We start from the raw sequence: 20170 nt of genomic DNA, 5'->3' as shown, positions 1-20170 counted from the left end.
TCAAGAAAAAGACAGAAACAATCTGTATTGGCAGAAATATGCTAAAAACCATCATTTATTACTGGTGGGAATGTTCTCTGGTTCAGCTGCCACAGAATAATAATAGAGATTTCTCTGGAAAGTAAGACTAGAACTTCCATTTGATCCAGCAATTCCACTTTTTGGCATCTAACCTCCAAACACACAGCAACATTAAATTGAAAAGAGATGTACAGGCCTAAGTTTATTTCAGAGCTTAGTACAATAGGCAGGAAATGGAAACAAGGCACCTCACCAACACCAAAACAGAGATAGCAACAGACATTTTGGTATGTATATACAACAGAATACTACACAGCTATGAAAAAACAAAGACAAAGTCAAGCAGTTCACTGCAACATGCATAGAACAAATCAGTGTCATGTTAAGTGAAGTGAGTCAGAAGGAAAAAGACAAATACCAAATAATTTTTCTCATATGTGGAGTATAAAGAAACAAAGCAAAGGTTTAAAAGTCTCCTATGAAAACAAACTCTGAAATACTGGGAACATTACAGCTAAGACTAAAAAACAGGGGTGCCAGGGGTAGAATGGACCTCGAGATTCTGGTGGGGGCTGCTGACACTTGTGGTGGAGGTGATTAATTTGCGTAGTAATCAACATTCTGCAAATATAAAGCTGCAAGATGGAAAGTGTTGTAATACATGACCTAAGTAAAACAACTAAGATTTAAAATTGAATCAAAATAAGATGTGACATTTTATTTCTTAAAAAGTGAAGGGGCTGGATTGATACCACAGCCGGATCGTTTGTCTTGCATGCAGCCGGGTTCGATTCCCAGCATCCCATATGGTCAACTGAGCACTGTCAGGGGTAATTCCTCAGTGCAGAGCTAGGAGAAACTCCTGTGCACAGCCAGGTGTGACCCAAAAAGAAAAAAAAATGTGAAGCTGTGACTGGGTGTGTTGCTCCATGATAGGGCACTTGTCTTACATGTGTGAAGTCTTGGGTTTGATTTCTGTAAAAACACACTTTCCCCTCCCCAAAAGCAATGGGGACTGACCACGGGAGCCCAAATTTGAGGCTGGTGTTTTAAGTGAGGACAATTCTGTAGAGGACTGTACCTTGAGAAGTGGGACCTAATTCTGCATAGCTGCAAGTTATTGATAATGCTATATACTGTGGTGGACATAATGCTAGAATAAGAATATCAACGAACATGGGCTGTTTGACATGTCAGCCTTTGAAAGAAAGTGATCCCATACAAAGGCACATCTCAAAATTCAGAAAAGCATTGCAGAGAGTTGAGCTATAGTTTGTTGTGAGGCCTTATAGGTATATTTTCTCCTGGTTAGAGATTGAAATCTTAAGACCACTAAGAAAAATATGAACTTCCTCAAAATTCCATGAATATATTTTTACAAATAAGTATTGGTTGTTAATTACAACTCATTATGGTATTAAATAAGATAAAATAAAATAATTTTAATTCTTGCCTTTCATCCAAAAGAAATCCAATGGAGGTCAAGGTCAGTATAATAAAAGAAACTCGCAGGAAGATAGTGATCTGTGACAGTGCCTGTAAAAACACAAAGAGACACCAATGAATCCTTCAGTTCTGAATAATCAGAGAGTATATTAACATTTAACATTGAAAGAACAACTATTCCAGATTGTGTTTCATCTGTACCATTTATCACTACCTTTTTTTCCAGAAAGGTTGACTATGTATAGGCCATTTTGACTCCATTTTGACTATCTGTTATTTTGGACATCAAGAATGAAGAAGAAAATTCCACAATAATAAAATGATAAAAGAATGACTCCTAAAAATTTTCCTGTAATGCTTCCATTTCCAGAATTCTTCAAAATATATAGTCACGTATAGAGAAATCACTGTCATTTATTCAAAAGCAGTATACAAGCACAGAAGTTGTGCTTCAAACTCAAACTGTCTTCAATACAGAAAGTATTTAGTCAACCATGTTTATTTATGCAAATATATGTAGGAAAGAGGATGTACACTAATATCTAATGAAATATCTATGTCCTTAAGTGTCAATGATTATCTTTAAATTATTGTAAATAAAATAGTGTCATATTATAATATAATGTTATTTTGTATTCATATGTAAAACTTTAAAACTAATGTTTATTAAACTTATACTGATTTATAGCTTCAATATTATGTATTTCATTTAAAATTCTTTTAAATGGGGATGTAAATCAAAGTGTTCAGGGCTATCAATAGCTCAAGGCTGGGGGCCTATCTGGTGGCAGGGAAGCAATCCTGGGATCCAGCTAGCAAAGTGTGTGCTCCAGCACCTATGTATCCAATGCAAAACCAATTAAAAAAATTTAAAACCTATTTTAAAAATTTAAATATCCCTACAGTGTATGTATCATTATATCTGCTTCATAAATGAAAAAAATATCTAAGTGAGAATCAAAAGCTTAAATTGAGAGCAGGAGGGATAATCTAGCTTGTATTCAGCCAGACTAAGTTCAAACCCAGTCACCCCATATGGCCCCTCAAGAACTAGCAGGAATAATTCCTGAATGCAAAGCCAGGAGTAATCCCTGAGCATTGCTGTGACTCCAAAACGAATAAACAACAATAAAAGATTAGGTTTCTTTGTATTTTTTTTAATTGAATCACCATGAGATAGAGCATTTCAAAGCTGTTCATGATTTTATTTAAGTCATACAATATTCCAACACCCATCCTTCCATCAGTGTAATTTCCCAGCACCAATGTCCCCAGTTTCCTCCCACCCTTCCAAATCTTCCCCCACGACAGTCTTGTCTCTGTGGCAGGGTCCTCGCTTCCCTCTCTTTCTCTTTCTCTCTCTCATTTTAGGCATTATGGTCTGCAATACAAATACTGGAAGGTTATCATGTATATCCCTTTACCTATTTTCAACACTCAGTTCTCTATTTTTTTCTTTTTTTGCTTTTTCGGTCATACCCAGCGATGCTCACGGGTTACTCCTGGCTTTGCACTCAGGAATTACTCCTGGCAGTGCTTGGGGAACCATATGGGATGCCAGGGATTGAACCCGGGCCAACCACATGCAAGGCAAATGCCCTCCCTGCTGTGCTATCGCTCCGACCCCAACACTCAGTTCTTGACCAGAGTGATCATTTTTAACTATTGTTGTCATATATATATGCATATATATATAATTTACTCCACAAATGAATGCAGTCATTCTATATCTTTCCTTTTCCTTCTGACTCATTGCACTCAATATGATAATCTCCATGTCCATCCATTTATTAGTGAATTTTATGACTTCATTTTTCCTAACAACTACATAGTATTTAATTGTGTAGCTGTACCTTAGTTTCTTTATCCATTCATCTGTTCTTAGGTGTTCAGGATGTTTCCAGATTCTGCCTGTTGTAAATATTGTTGCAGTGAACATAGGAGTGCAGATGGTGTTTCTGCTGTGTGTTTTAGACTCCTAGTGTATATTCCCAAAAGTGGTATTGCTGGGTCAAATGGGAGCTCAATTTCTAGTTTTATTAAGGCATGTCCATGTTGTTTTCCATAAAGTATTATCCAGTCAGCATTACCACCAGCAATGAATTGGAATCCATTTTGCCTTGAATTCATGCCAGTACTAGTTCTTGTTTATTTGGATATATGCCAATCTTTGTGATGTGAGATGATAAGTCATTGTTGTTTTGATTTACATCTTTGTTTTTTTTTTAATTTATTTTATTGAATCACCAAGTGGAAAGTTACAAAGTTCTCAGGCTTATATCTCAGTTACACAATGCTGAAACACCCATCCCTTCACCAGTGCCCATATTCCACCACCAATAAAAACAAAAACAAAAGCAAAAACAAAACAAACAAACAAACAAACAAACAAAAAAGTATACATCCCACCCCTCACCTCCCAACCCAACCCGTACGTGAGTGATAATTTCACTTCCTTTTCTCTTAACCTTGATTACATTCCAGATTTCAACACATAACTCACTATTGTTGTTAGAGTTTCAAAACAGACTCACTATTTTTGTTGGAATTTATCCCCTAAGAATACAGCTCTACTAACAGGGAAATATTTGATAATAAGTTTTCCACTGATGAGAATGAAGAGATAAAATGTCGCGCGGCCGCGGTAGTGGCCGTGCGGTTTACAATTTCTGTATTATAGTAATTAAGTCCGCGAAGATTTAGGTTTGAAAATGAATCATTTCCCTTCCTGGAACAGCATGTAGCCAAAGTTAGTTCACAGTCTCCATACATGGGTGCAAGCACTTGCTGGAACCCCAATTCCTAAAGCTGTCTCTGGTTCCCGCTCGTTGCACATCCACCGGCTCTGCAGAGACATGGGCACCCGGGCCGAAAACCCAGCCGGCTGGAGCGGAGCCCGGCCCTTGGCGGGGGTTGGCCCTGTATCCCGCGGCTGTTTCAGGTTCAAAGCACACATTTTTTTTTTTTTTCGCGCCACAAGTTCATACCTTCTCAACGGACCCACAAAATGTCGGACATCACGCCTTCTCCCGGAGGGGAGAGAGACCAAGAAGGAAGGTTATTTCCTCCGTTAGCTGGCGTGGGGCAAAAGCTTAGTTCACAGTCTCCATACATGGGTGCAAGCACTTGCTGGAACCCCAATTCCTAAAGCTGTCTCTGGTTCCCACTCGTTCCACATCCACTGGCTCTGCAGAGGCATGGGCACCCGGGCCGAAAACTTGATTTACATCTTTCTGATGATTAGTAGCATGGAGTATTTTTTCATGTGACTTTTGGCTGTTCAAATTTCTTCCTTGGGGAAACTTCTGTTCATTTTTTCTCCCCCATTTTTGATGGGCTTAGGTGTTTCTTCTTGTGAAGTTCTACCAGTGTCTTGTATATCCTTGATATTAACCCCTTATCAGAAGGATATTGGGTGAATTACTTTAGCTATTCATGGGAATTTATTGTTCCGCATAAATATCAGGACTGTTTGATTAAGTTCTTTGAAAAATATCATGGGTATCCTCATAGGGACTGCATTGAATCTATATAATGCTTTAGGTATTATTGCCATTTTGACAATGTTAATTCTCCCAATTTAAGAGCAGGGTATGTGTTTCTATTTCCTTATGTCCCCCTTTATTTCTTAAAGTGTTGTTTTGTAGTTTTCTTTGCATAGGTCCTTTACCTCCTTAGTTAAGATGACTCTGAGAAACTTGATTTTCTGTGATACAATTGTAAATGGGAATGTTGTTTTTTTAAATATCACTTTCTTCTCTTTCATTGTTTGCATATAAGAAACCATGGAATTTGGGGTATTTATTTTTGTAACCTGCCACTCCACTATACAAATCTATTGTTTGTAGGAGCCTTTTGGTAGAGACTTTAGGATTCTCTAAGTATGTTACCATGTCATCTACAAATAGTGAGAGATTGACCTCTTCCTTCCCTATCTGTTTGCCCTTAATGTCTTTTTCTTCCCTAACGGCTATGGCAAGTACTTCCAGTACTATATTGAAGTGGCAAGAGTGGGCAACCTTGTCTTGTTCCCAATCTAAAAGGAAAGGCTTTTAATTTTTCCCCATTGAGAATAATCCTTTCTGTGAGCTTGTGGTAGATGGCTTTAACTATAATTAGGTCCCTTCACCTCCCATTTTGTTGAGAGCTTTTATCATGAATGGGTGTTGGATCTTGTCAAAAGCTTTCTCTGTATCTATTGATATGATCATACGGCTTTTACTTTCTTTATATTGCCATGATATCTTATGTTCGTTGACTTGCCAGTGTTAAGCCATCTTTGCATACCTGAAATGAATCCTACTTGGTGATGTAACAAGATTTTTATTTTGATAATTGATTGGATTCTATTTTCTAGTATTTTGTTGAGGATCTTTGCACATGGTTTGGAATCAAACTCCTCTGCCAAATTATTCAGCATTCTAAAGCTTCATTATATGGTCAGTACATTTGAAATAAAATATGAATTTGGCAAGGAAAATTCTTAGAAGAGAGTTTGGCAGAAAGTAAAAAGTCAATTAATGTTCATGATGATGCCATTACTCTGTTCAATTCATACTAATTTTCCAAAAGGCACTTAAGCTGATATCAATTAATTACAATAAAATAAACAGAATTAAAGACCCGTTAACTTTCCAAATTATCACAGGAAATTCAGAAATAGGACAAGCATATTTATGTGGTGGTTGGAGAATTTATGGTCTCTTTGCAGAAAAAAATAAGAATTTCCTCCTATAACTTACTTCCTGGCTCCTGGAGTTGAAGTAAAAACCACTAAATACATCTACACACCTGCCTAGCCAACATCAGATCTAACAGCTTCTGAGATTGGCCTGTCTAAAAGACCAGTCTACAAGTGGCATAGGAGCAATGATGGTGGGTGGAGGGTCCTTTGATAATTGTTGGATATAGTAGTTTTATGTATCAATGACGTCAATAATAGTGTAACTCCCTAAACTATAATAAATTAAAAATAATTAATATTTAAGGAGAAAAAGCATATACTAGCAATTTGTCATAATGAAAATTGCAGAGGTCCCTGCTTGTTCACTAACAGCTAGCGACTCAAGCTTCTCACCTGATACATCATATGCATTGGACTTGCCCACTCTCATCAATAAATTCACTTTCTTTAGCAGGCTGAAAAAATATTTTATACTTTATTTCCTTATTCATACCACACATTCCCCAGTTTTCTTCATTTATGAATGATAGCTCCAGTATTTCAACAGCTTGAGCCCCAATCCCATCATTCATCTTTAACACTCACTTCTAATTCATCACAGATCAATGTCAGTGTTATACTTGAGATACACTCAGAATAAAGATGTGTTATAACAGCACACTCCTGTTGTGCCATAGCTTGACTGTAATTGTTGAGCTATCCTCCTAATAAGCTTCCTCACTTCTGAAAGTCTGTTTTCACTTATGACCTTCTGCCTCTGGTATGCAGCTAGAGTTATCCTTATAAAACAAAGGTCACATCATATCACTGTGTTGGTATAAATCCTACAGGTGTTTCAAATATCACCTAGAATAAATCTCAAAGTACCTCCTCTGATCTATATAAAACATACTCTACTATAATCTTGTCCTATAGTAATCTCTTTCACTCTTAAATTATATCAGAAACTTAACTCTTCCTTGAAAGTAACAGGCATTCCTCACATTGTAGCTTGCATCACCTACTGTCCCCTCTGCCTAGAATGAATCCTTTCCCTTCCTGCCCAGTGTTCTTAGGATTTAGACCTTGTCATTGAGGTAACAGTCTTCAAATTCACAGGATTATCCAAATTATGTAAACTGTTACATACCTATCTACATTAGTCTGCGGCATTACCCTACAAACAACTTAGCATTTCCATACACTTGAAAATTTGTGCTTTTTCTCAATACACTTCCATTAGAATGTTAGTTCAATGGAAGGTTGTAACTTTTTTTTTCCTTTTAATTTTTTTTTTTTGGGGGGGTTACACACAACAGTACTCTGTGCTTACTCCAGGCCATGCACTCAGAATCACAACTGGAAGTGTTCAAAGGGGGAAACCATATATATTGCCAATAACTAAACCCTGATCAGCCATGTGCCAGGCAAGAGCATTATCTACTGTATTATTTCCCCTGGCCAGTTGTTTTTAAAATTAGGGAGGGGGACTGGAGTGATAGCGCAATAGGTAGGGCATTTGCCTTGCACGTGGCCGACCTGGGTTCCGTTCCTTTGTCCCTCTCAGAGAGCCTGGCAAGCTACTGAGAGTATCTTGCCCGCACGGCAGAACCTGGCAAGCTACCTGTGGCATATTCAATATGCCAAAAACAGTAACAAGTCTCAAAATGGAGATGGTACTGGTGCCCATTTAAGCAAATCAATGAAAGAGGGGACAACTGTGCAACAGTGCTACATCCAAAGAGTCTGTCATGTAATCAGCAACCAATATATGTTTGTTGAATGATTAAGCAAATGACTATTTTACATTTTAATGTTATTAATTTTAAATATTAATATTCTCAAAGAAAATAATTGATAAGCAAATTTAATAACAAATTAATATCAACATTTCAGTAATTTAAAATAAAATACAAAGCAAAGTATTTAATAGCAGTTTACAATATAGCTATAGTTTATAATATAGTTTTATGAATATAAATATTTAGAAATCATTAATATTATATTATTAATTTACTAAAACAAAACATTCCTAAAAGTATTTGAATTTAAAGGATACTAGAAAAGAACATTTAATATAGAATTTATGATTCCTTTTGAAAGCCATTTTCCTATGAATACTTAAGAATTTCCATATAAGTATTATCTGAAAAGCAAGTTAAAGCATAAAATTAATTTCTAATTTCTACACATTCATTACTATAAATATTTATTGAGCATGTGCTATGGAATATAGTAAATACACACTTAGGAAAGGTAAAAAACCAAAATGTCTGCCATAGAAAGTATACTTTAACTTCAGTTGACAATATAGACTAAATATGCCAAAGCAAAAAAGGGTGGTAAAATTAGAATTTATAAATTTTGAAATAATAAAAAAGATGGTATTTTAAATAATCTGTACACTGATATAAAGCTTGCATTTTTAATTTTATAGCATTTTTGTTGAATCGCTGTGAGATACCATTCATGGTCAGCTTCCAGTCAAACAATGTTCAAAAATCTAACCCTCCTCCAATGCACATCTCCCACGACCAATGAACCCAGTTTTCCTCCTGTCCCTCAGGCCCCCGCCATTGTATGTCTCTATGGCAGGCACATTCTTTCTATTTCCCTTCCTATCTCTCTCTTCCTCCCCCCTTCTCACCTTTTGTGGTTACAATACAGATACTGAGAGGTTATCATGTTTGTTCCTTTACCTATTTTCAGCACAGAGTGATCATTTTCAACTAGCTTTGTCATAGTGGTCCCTTCTCTACCCTAGCTTCCTTCTTCCCCAGCACTTGAGGCAGCTTCCGAATGTGGAGCAATCCTGCTAGTCCTCATTTCTACTGTCCCGGAGTATGATTTTCATAATATAATTTTATATCCTACATAGTAGGATATAGTTAAGCAATAAAATAAGATCGTTAAGTTAAAATATGTATTATCTAGAAAATGGTCTTTCAAATGTCTATGGAAGACATTTTATTACATATTACTTACATGTTATTTCAGAGACTATACTATCTTAAGTAGAGTTTGCTTCATTTTGAAAAGCAATTTCATTGATGAGTCTACAATAGCTTAAGTATAACTAGAACTCAAGCTGGAGAAATAGTACAGCAGGTAGGGTGCATGCCCTGAGTGTTCTTAATCCAGGTTCAGTTTCTAACATCTTATATAGTCTTCTGATCTCTAGGAGTGATCTCTGAGTGCAGAGCAGTAAGCCTGGAGCACAGCTGGGTGTAGCACAAAACCCCACTCAAAAAATGTTTTTGTTAAAATATACACATAGTTAAGCTATTTTGTTTTTGTTTGAAGCCAGACCCAGAGGTGCTCAGGAATTACCAAGGCTCTATACTCGGAGATCACTTATGGAGGGCTAGGACAACCATATGAAATGTCAGGGATTGACCCTGGGTTGGCTGTGTTCAAGACAAGCATCCTATCCTCTGAACTATCACTCTGGCCTTTTCATCATAGAAAATGAAGATTAGTCCATTAATTTTCTTGGCATTTGCAATGAAAATACCAGATCATCTCCTCATTGGCCACCCTCCAGATCTCAATGGCCGCTCCTCCCAGAGGGGAGTATAAAATGACACATTATAAGACACTTTCTACCCATTTTTCCATAATTAACGCATCATATTTTATGGGGTTCAGACAGTAGGCAACAAATTATAGAGAGTAATATATATATATATGTACATATATATACATATACTATATATAGATATCTCGGAGAGCTCAGCAAACTACTGAGAGTATCCCTCCCTCACAGGCAGAGCCTGGCAAGCTACCCGTTGCATATTTGATATGCCAAAAAGAGTAATGATATATCTCATTCCCCTGACCCTGAAAGAGCCTCCAGTCATTGAGAAGAAGAGTAAGGAGAGGCTACTAAAATCTCAGGGCTGGGAGGAATAGAGACATTACTGGTGCCTGCTCAAGTAAATTGATGAACAATGGGATGACAGTGATATAGTGATAGAAAGGAGTACAATCATTCTATGCCTGTCTGTCTCCTTCTGACTCAGTTCACTCATCATTTTACCTAACAGCTGTATAATATTTCATTATGTAAATGTACCATTGTTTCTTTATCCAGTCATCTGTTCTCAGGGAGCCAGGTTTTCTCCAGATTCTGACTAATGTGAATAGAGTGGGATAAACACAGAAGTCCAGATGGCATTTCTGCTGTGCGTATAGGGCCCCAGGATATAAACCCAGAAGTGGTAATTCTGGGTCATATGGAAACTCAATTTCCAGTGTTTGGAGGAAAGTCCATAATGATTCCAAAACGCTGGACCTGTCGACATTACAGGATTAAAGGAGAGTCCCTTTCTCCCTGCATCCACACAAGCATGGTTGTTCTTGTTCTTTTTGATGTGCCAGTCTCTGTCATATTAGATATCTCATTGTTGTTTTGATTTGCGTCTCCCTGATAATTAGCAATATAGAGCATTTTTTCATGTGTCTTTTGGCCATTTGTATTTATTTTTTGAGGAATTTTCTGTTCATTTCTTCTCCCCATTTTTTGATGGGATTGGATGTTTTTTCTTGTAAATTTCTACCAGTGCCTTATGTTTCTTGGATAGTAAGCCATTTTCTGATGGGTGATGGAAAAGTAATTTTTCTGATCATGGGCTATATTTATGTTTTGGTCACCATTTCTTTTGAGGAGCAGAAGAATAAGCAGACAAAGTTTAACATAGTCCCAGTTGTTTGTTTGCTATCACTTGCTTGGGTAATGGTGTTTCATACTTGAAGATGCCTTTAGCTTCAATGTCATAGAGGGTCTGCCCACATTTTTCTCCACGTGCTTTATGGAACCTGGTCTGATAATGAGGTCTGCTGATCCATTTGGATCTCATATTTGTTCCTGGTCTTAGAAATAGGTCTGACTCCATTTTTTTTTCTTTGCATGCAGCTGCCTGGTTTTCCATGTACCACTTGTTGAAGAGGCTCGCTCCTGTATTGAAAATTAGGTGATCCTATATTTGAGGATAAGTCTCAGGATATTCAACTCTGTTCCATTGATCTGCAGATCTGTGTTTACTCCAATACAATGCTGTTTCAAGGACTACCCCTTAGAAGTACTGTTTGAAGTTTGGGAAGGTGATGGCTTCCATCTTCTTTTTTTCCAGGGATTGCCTTACTATTTGTCAGAGTTTATTGTTGCTTATGAATTTCAGGAGTGTTTATTTCTTTGAAAAATATCATGGGTATTCTAGGGAATACACTGAATCTGTATAGTGCTTTTGGGAGTATTGTCCTTTGACAATGTTATTCCTCCTTATCGGTGAGCAGGATATGCATTTCCATTTCATCATGTTCTCTTTTATTTCCTGAAGTAGAGTTTTATAGCTTTCTTTTTATAGGTTCTTCACCTATTTAGATAAGCTGGTTTCAACGTACTTGATTTTCAGAGACACGATTGTGAATGGGATTTTTTTCTAATTCTCTTTCTTCTCTTTCATAATTTTTATATGGAAAGGTCTTAGATATTTTGGGTGTTGATTTTGTAACCTGCCACTTACTTAACAAGTCTATTGTTTCTAGGGGCTTTTCTGTAGATTATTTAGGATCTTGTAAGTATAGAATCGCTATGTTTCTTCAGTTTCTTGTAAAAGTTTGTAAAGTAGGTTCTCTTTAAATGTTTGAAAGAATTCACTAGTGAATCTCTCTGTTCATGGGCAATTTTTTTACTTATGTATTTATAAGAGTTCTGATTTTTGTCCTTGTCACAAAAAAGATATATGAGAAAGATAACAACTATAAGAATCTTTAGGAAACAAGAAATTGTTTTTCCAGTTTTAAAATTATATTTAAGTTCATTTAATCTCCCCAATTCTTGATGGGGTTTGATGTTTACTCTTGTAAAGTTCTACCAGTGTTAATATCTTGGATATTAACCCCTTGTCTGATGGGTACTGGGTAAATAATTTTCCCATTCCATGGTCTATCTCTGTATATTGCTCTCTGTTTCTTTTGAGGTTCAGAAGCTACTAAGCTTAATGTAGTCCCATTTGTTTTTCTTTGTTTCCAGTTACTTGGTCAAGGGTGGGTCATCTTTAAAGATGTCTTTAGCTTCAGTGTCATGGAAGATTTTGCCTACATTTTTCTCCATGTTCCTATGAATTCAGCTCAGATATTGAGGTCTTTAGTCCATTTGATCTGTTTTTTGTGCCTGGTTTCCCAATACAAGAGTTACTGTCCAGGTTTGCATAATGAATCAGAAAATAATTTTCCTGCAACTGTCCTTGTAGATGGGTAACTAATCAAGTATTTCCATTAACTTTATGGGAACTCTAAAATTTTATGTTGGGGATGGAGCGATAGCACAGCGGGTAGGGCGTTTGCCTTGCACGCGGCCGACCCAGGTTCTAATCCCAGCATCCCATATGGTCCCCTGAGCACCGCCAGGGGTAATTCCTGAGTGAAGAGCCAATAGTAACTCCTGTGCATCGCCGGGTGTGACCCAAAAACCAAAAAAGAAAAATAAATAAATAAAACAAAATTTTATGTTTACTTCAATATTGCTTCAAAAATAATGGATGAACTTTACATTTCATTTTCCCACATACATATCGGAAGAAGAAAGGTTCTCCTCACCCACTACCATTCCTTATCAATTATCATCCTCTTAATTTTCCATGGAAAAACTCTACTGGTGAATAGAATTGCCATTTATATCTATTCATCCAACATATCTTAAAACGGGAACTACCAGCTCCAAACATTATGTCCTAAATTAGTAGTTCACTTCTATAAAAAATTTTTTTAAAAGCTTGTATGTTGCCAAAGATGATACAATCTTCCATGATTTTTCTCTAAAGATTTAGACAAACCATGTCTGGCTCTTATTATAATAATGTGGTGTACTTTTTAAAGTTTCTATAAAAGGTGTCTGAGAAGAGGAGAAACGTGGTTTTGATTCAAAATATTCAGTTTCGAAACATCTTAAGGTCAAAACTGCTTAACATTTAACTTGCTGTGACCTCTGATGAAAAATCATAAAATAGGGTTTGTTAGCACCCACCCTTTGTTGTCCATTACCCCCATAATATCCCCCTATGATTCTGCTTTTATTTCAATGCCTTGAACTGGGATATCTATATTAAAAGTCTAAAGCTTTGAGATACTTCCTGATACCATAATACAGAATCAGAGATAGAACTCAATATAGAACCAATGGGATTTGTTATTCTCTGTATATTTCTACAATCTGTCTAAAAACAATGCCTCCTTCTTTAAAAAAAAGCTGTCAACATTAATACATTGATGTCTCTTTATTTAATTTTTAGAACCCACTATTTGGTTAGTATTGCAGTACACAAAAAAGAACATGGTTAAATTGAACATTTCCCAGTCTGTTCGCAATGAAAAAAATGATACAAGTAAATCAATGGCATGTATTAAAGGGTCAGAATATAACTCAAAGGGATGGAATGCATGATTTGTATGTCAGAAGCATCAGTTCAATCCCAACAATTTATGATCTCACAAGAGCTAAGCCAAGAATACCCCAAAGTGCCTATAGGTGTGAACAAAAACAAAACAAATAAAAATATACTCTCTTTTGCATGAATAACTTCTAAAATTAAATGTATTTTATTAGATGTGCATTTAAATTCAAAATTTCTTTAATAAAGTAAATACATACTGATTGAACACTAGTTAATGTTATGTATCATAATGTGTTTAGGGTAAAGTGTATGCATTTAATACAAGTACATTGAATTACATAAAAAATTACGATGGAAAGTATGAAGTAAAGCAAGTATAAAATATATGTAATATATATAATATATATAAAATACATATACATAGTAACTAGGTTCTGTACATGCTCACTGTGCAATATTATAACTGAAAACTTATGACCTTGATCAAACTAGTCAGGCTCCTCTAAATTCTTTCTTGGTTAGATATCAGCCTTGACCTGTAAAACCTGAAGATATACATGGGGCTGGTATATAGGGATTAGGGCATTTGCCTGTCTTGCAGTCAATCCTCCTAGGATCCACATATGTTCTCCCAAGCACATTGAGAATAAACTCAAAGCACAATGCAGGAGTGAGACCCAAGAACAACTTGTGTGGCCCTACGTCCTACAAAGTGACACCCCCAAAACTCAAAATTTTACCATTCAGATGGCTTCAATCCCTTTAAGTGATTGCCTGTTACAACTCAAATTTATGAAGAAAATGTACTATTTGTTTCAGGTAACATCTGAAAATCGGTTTCTCTGTCCCATTCTCTGAAATTCAGAGCAGCACTTGGACTTGATCAGCATCGTTTAACAAACCCAGATGGGATTCACAGGAACCAACCCCTCTTTCTGCTTTTAATAATTTCCCAATTTCCTGAATCTACTAATACAATGTCTTCTTTATCCCTCATTCTCTCTTTAAAATTTCTAGCGACCTCTTGAACAGGGACATGGCTGATTCCATGATGGCACTCTATGTCCCCCACACCTCCCAGCACTGCTGACTGTGGCCCAATCGTGGAGGAGAAATGTGTCTGTCACAGAGGCAAGCTTTGGGATATGGAACGTGAGGGCATGAAATCGGGGACATTAGTGAGTCACAATTGACACAGGTAAAGGGATTGGTATCGGAATCTTTTGTGCCTAACATTTCTTTTTCCTTTTTATTGAAGACTTTTTATTTTTATTTTATTTTATTGAATCACCCCAAGATAGTTATAAGCTTTCATGTTTGGGTTACAATCACACAATGATCAAATACCCATCCTCCACCAGTGCACATTCCCCACCACCAATATCCCCTGTATACACCCTTTTCCACTCTACTCCTGCCCCAAGTGCCCTAGAACAGATGACTGGTTAAAGAAACTTTGGTACATCTATACAGTGGAATACCATGCAGCTGTTAGAAAAGATGAAGTCATGAACTTTGCATATAAGTGGTTGAACATGGAAAGTATCATGCCAAGTGAAATGAGTCAGAAAGAGAGGGACAGCCATAAAAGGACTGCACTCAGTTGTGGAGTATAGAATAACATAACATGAGGCTGATACCCAAGGACAGTAGATACAAGGGCCAGGGGGGTTGCCCTATAGCTGGAAGCCTGCTTCACGAGCAGAGGGGAGAAGGTAGATGGAATAGAGAAGGGATCACTAAAAAATGATGGCTGGAGGAATCAGTTGGGATAGAAGATGTGTGTCAAAAGTAGGTAATAGACCAAACATGATGACTTCTCAGTGTCTGTGTTGCAAATCATAATGCCCAAAAATATATATAGAGAGAGTATGGGGAATATTGTGTGCCTAACATTTAATCACAAATCATTTTGTAACTGCATAGTGATATAATAAATGAATAAAATAAAATATTCAGCTATCTCAGTAAAAATAGAAGAGTTCACTTGCTGCTAGATGTTTCCCTCTTACAGAAATTGTATGTTATAAATTGAAATTTTTCCTTTCAATATAAATACATCTCTATCAATTAATTACAGTACTAGATGCCATAAAACAAAGGTCAGTGATTCTAGAAAAAAAACAGGAAACAAGTGACATGACTTTACTACTTCCTTAGCTTACTACCTTAAGAGAGTTTCAAAGCCACAGAATCTAGGAGAGCCAGGTGGATTCCCTGCATTGAAGGGATAGACTGGGGTTTGAGAGTTCTCAAAAGAAGGCTGTTGATTGGAAGACACAAAATCAGTAAGGAAGAGTTGGATAGAGAGAATTCTAGAAACTCACAGAGTGAAACCAGAGAGAACTAGCATATTTTAGTTTATGAATGTGAAAAAAAATGTGAGAACTAATGCTTATATCTACTTATCAGTACTCATTCAGGGCTAACAATAGTGTGTGTTTCCATGAGCCAGATTAGATGATCTCCTGATTTTTCACTGGATGAAAACCAGCAATCAATTGTTCTAAACTGTGAAATAAGTGGGAGTTTAAGCAATAAATCTTTCACTTATTCCCAAGATAGAAAAGAACAAAAGACAGAGATTAAAAATAGCAGAGTAATAAATTTCTTTTTTCTTAGGATGATTTTTAATAAGAAACCTAACTTTGAGTTTTATAATTTGAATTAAAAATCAAAGTTTAATGAAATTTTAATAAATCAAAATGAGATTTTAAATCAAATTAGAAGCAGTTTGGGGATTATTTTTTATGATATAGTGGCTTTTAAAAGAGCTATCTGATACTGTTTGTTGTATTGGAGACAATACTAATAGTATTAGACATCCTAACTTCTGAGTCAATATCTAATTATTCAATATAAATAACATTTTTGAATGTGTTTTTCTATTTTACTATATGTACTCTAGTAGAAAAAAGTATTTTATTGCAACTCAGTGGTCACTGCCTTCTTCTAAAGTCTAAGTTAACTATATACATAGAATTTACTAATATCCTTTACTTATTAAAATATTCATTACAATTTTTGGTGTTGTTTTATGTTATAATTGATGCTCATTTTGGTTCATATTTCTATTTTTCATTTTCACTTCAGTAAGCATCTAAAAACTTTAGGAAATGAAATGAAATCCCAGAGGGCTACCCGGAAGAAAACAGTATACCTGCTGGATATTGATTTCAGAGGTTTCATGCAGGATCTTAGTGAAATCTAATCTGTGAAAGTGACACTTTTTGTCATGAGAGTGCAACTAAACATATATTTTTTCAGAGTCTTCTAAAGTCATTATTAAAACAGTAGTAGCAAGGCTTTAATACACATGTTTACAAAGTATGCACCAATGAAAATTTAAAACTATGAAGACCTGCTTCTAAATTTATTTTAGATATTTTCAGATGCCTCTTTAATACAAAATATACCATTCAAAAATATGAGCCACACATATCTTCAGTTAGCATTATTAAGTGTTTAACTTAATATATAATTTAATATTTAAAGTGGATTTTGTATGCTTCATTATCTAAAACACAAACACTACTTTTGCAATTTTGCTTTGGAAATATGCTAATAGCTTTGTATTTCATTTCATTTCATTTCACACCATGAAGTGGACTCTGGCAGCCAAGATACTGATGTCTCAATCATTACAAAACTAGAATCAACATAAACATCTGTGGGTTATATCTCTAAACTAAATCAAATATATTGAAACATATGCACTGCAAGTTTCAGTAAGAAGAAATGTGCATTTTACATAGTTTCAGTGGCCATCAGTTTGCTTTTAGGCTACCAGAAATATTTATGCATTATTTGCACAGAAAATATTATTTATCTACTCTGGTATATGCATAAACAGAGAAGGGGATGAGACCACAGCAGGGTCCCCATTTACAAAATCAGCCACAACCTTTTCCTGTGACTATTGGCTGCAGTGAATTTGGAAAAAAATATATATATAGCTGTTGGATCTAAGTGTCTTCATATGGTTTTAAGCACAACCCTGTGACTAGAAAGGCACTATAGAATTTTGCAAATAAGCAACCTTTTCTCCTAGTTGCACAGCATGTCTTTAGCAAAGAAAAATATGTGTGGGAAACAAGTAAATGCACCTTTCACATTTAATTTGTGTAAGGAATGAAGCTGTCCCCAGTGCTAATTTCAGTTTGAAAAGGACTTCAGCACTAGATAATTTTCTATGTCAATTTTTCTTCATTAGTTTCTCATACAACTTTTACGGTGACAGAAAAATCTTAAAACCATACTGCAAGTCACATCTCTTAATATACATAAAACATGTTTACTTCTTAACCAGGAAGCATTAGTACATGCTTAGGCACTTAAATATCTTGATACATTTACTTTTAAGGATCTCTATTTCAAAATCAAGCTGGGCCCATTTCTATTCATGTGTTTGAGAAATAATGAAATTAGTCTATTTATTCAGTTAAAAATTTAAATCTTGAGAGCCAGTGCGATAGTACAATGGTTAGGTGTTTGCCTTGCATGCAGCTGGCCCGGGTTTGATCCCCAGCATCCTCTACGGTGCCCTGAGAACTTCAAGGAGTGATTCCTCGGTGAAGAGCCAAGAGTAACACCTGAGCATCACCGGATGTCTCCCAAAAAGCGAAAAAAAAATTCAATCTTGCAAACTGAAATCAATATTTACAGATTGGTTCAGGGCAATAGTATAGCAGGTATGTTATGCACTTGCTTTGCATACACCTCACTCTAGTGTGATTCCCATCGTGGCATATGGTTGGTTCATGTGCCATACCAGGGGTGACTTTTGGGCACAGAGCCAGGAGTAAGCCCTGAGCACACTGTCAGGTAAAGTGTTTACACACAGAAACACACACAATAGACACACAAACAAACCAGATCAAAAGTTTATACTTAAATATATGTAATATAGCTTTCCTTAAGACATATACCCTAACAGTATATTCTCAAGGTATTTCTCATCATTGCTATTTTATTCCTTATTTTCACTTCGTAAAATGGAAAGCAGAATTAAACATCATTTTCTTCTATAATAAGAAATAACACGTTTTTTTTCCTACAGCTTATTTTTAAGTCACATGCAGACAAAGAACACATGTGAGGTTATCTATTGTCCAAAACTGGGTCTTTATTTGTATTATATTCTGGTATCTAATCTTAATGAAAAGGCATAAATATGCGTAGATATACTAATTGCAAAATTACTTAAATGATGTTAAAATTAAAATGTCTTTCTTCAATATTTTATCCAAAAACCTCCAAAATAACATTCTTTAAAACTATTTTACTGAGCAAGACATTTTTGACACACACACAAAATAAATAATTACAATGAAAAATATTCCTCAATTCTTACACAGTATGCTGATATTTCCAAATAAAAGGAAGAAACATGCTCAGTAAGAAGTAAATATTTTATCCCCAGGATATGGATTATTCTAGATATAATTCATTCATGGTTAATTTATGGTTAATAGTCTGGTGTTATTTATTGGTTCAGTGTAGGCAGTTGTATTAATCCTAAACAGTGAGATATGAATAGGTATTTGCTGCAAAATATTCTGTAATTCCCTCATCCCTTCTTAGTAGAATCTTATAAGATGCCATGAAAAGTGATTTTTGTTTTTGTTGCAATCTGTGAGGACAGAATATCTGGAATAATTGAAATTCTAAGTAGCACTGTAGCACTGTCGTCCCATTGTTCATTGATTTGCTCCAGCGGACACCAGTAATGTCTCCATTGTGAGGCTTGTTGTTACTGTTTTTGGCATATCAAACACACCACAAGTAGATTGCCAGGCTCTGCAGTGCGGGCAGGATACTCTTGGTACCTTGCCAGGCTCTCTGAGAGGGACGGAGTAATCAAACCTGGGTCAGCCACGTGCAAGGCAAACGCCCTACCCGCTGTTCCAGAGTTGGGTTACAAATAACTTGTAGGTTACAAATAACTACTTGTTTTTAATACCTTGAAATTATCTCATTGTAATGAAAGTCAACAGCCTTGAGGAGAACCCTTTATGGATGATCTGGTTAATCTGCTGAGCTATCAATTCCCAGAAAGTCTTGTGTTGACTCCCCAGTTATATGTAACATTGCATTGGAAGTTTTATCACAGAGAGTAGATGATATCTACTATATACTCATGCCACAGATCCATTAGCAAAATGGTATCCTGTAGGAAAAATTATAATGTACTATGTATCTTATTAGTCTTAAAAAATCATTTTGAAAATAAAAAACTCATAAATGAGAAAGGATCGCATAAATTTATCATTTATTCTTTTTGAGTACTCAAATTTATTTTCTTTTTCTTTATGCTACTGTCTCAAGTTTTCTTTCAAGTCATTTTTTTTTTCTGCCATTCAGATAATGAAAATACCATTTAGCTTGCTGAGTCATTCCTGTAAAATAAACAGTCTATGATGCAGGTCAGACTGTATTGATTGGTTCAGTGATATTCAGATGAACTGAGTCATAACATGTGACTCCAAGTAGGCCCTTTGCTTCTTATATGCTTTGGATGTCATTATTTAAAGCTACAGATGCTAGGACTGTAAAGTTAGTACAATGGGTAGAAGGAAATGCCTGCACACAACTTACCTCAGTTCTAACCCTGATACTACAGACAGTCTCCAATCCCCACCAAGAG

General features: G+C 35.8%; 1 protein-coding gene across 1 annotated transcript in view; it reads right to left on the bottom strand.

The window, feature by feature from the left end:
- Positions 1 to 20170, bottom strand: part of AGMO (alkylglycerol monooxygenase) — a 321738-nt gene that overhangs the window by 145526 nt on the left and 156042 nt on the right. Inside the window, exon 11 of the mRNA XM_055141569.1 lies at positions 1475 to 1557. Within this exon, the coding sequence (XP_054997544.1) occupies positions 1475 to 1557 (83 nt within the window). The remainder of the gene's footprint in view (positions 1 to 1474; positions 1558 to 20170) is intronic.

This window comes from Sorex araneus, chromosome 1, assembly GCF_027595985.1.
Source record: "Sorex araneus isolate mSorAra2 chromosome 1, mSorAra2.pri, whole genome shotgun sequence".
NCBI classification, from domain to species: Eukaryota; Metazoa; Chordata; class Mammalia; order Eulipotyphla; family Soricidae; genus Sorex; species Sorex araneus.
Note: the sequence above shows the minus strand (reverse complement) of the source record. Positions and strands in the feature narration are given on the sequence as shown.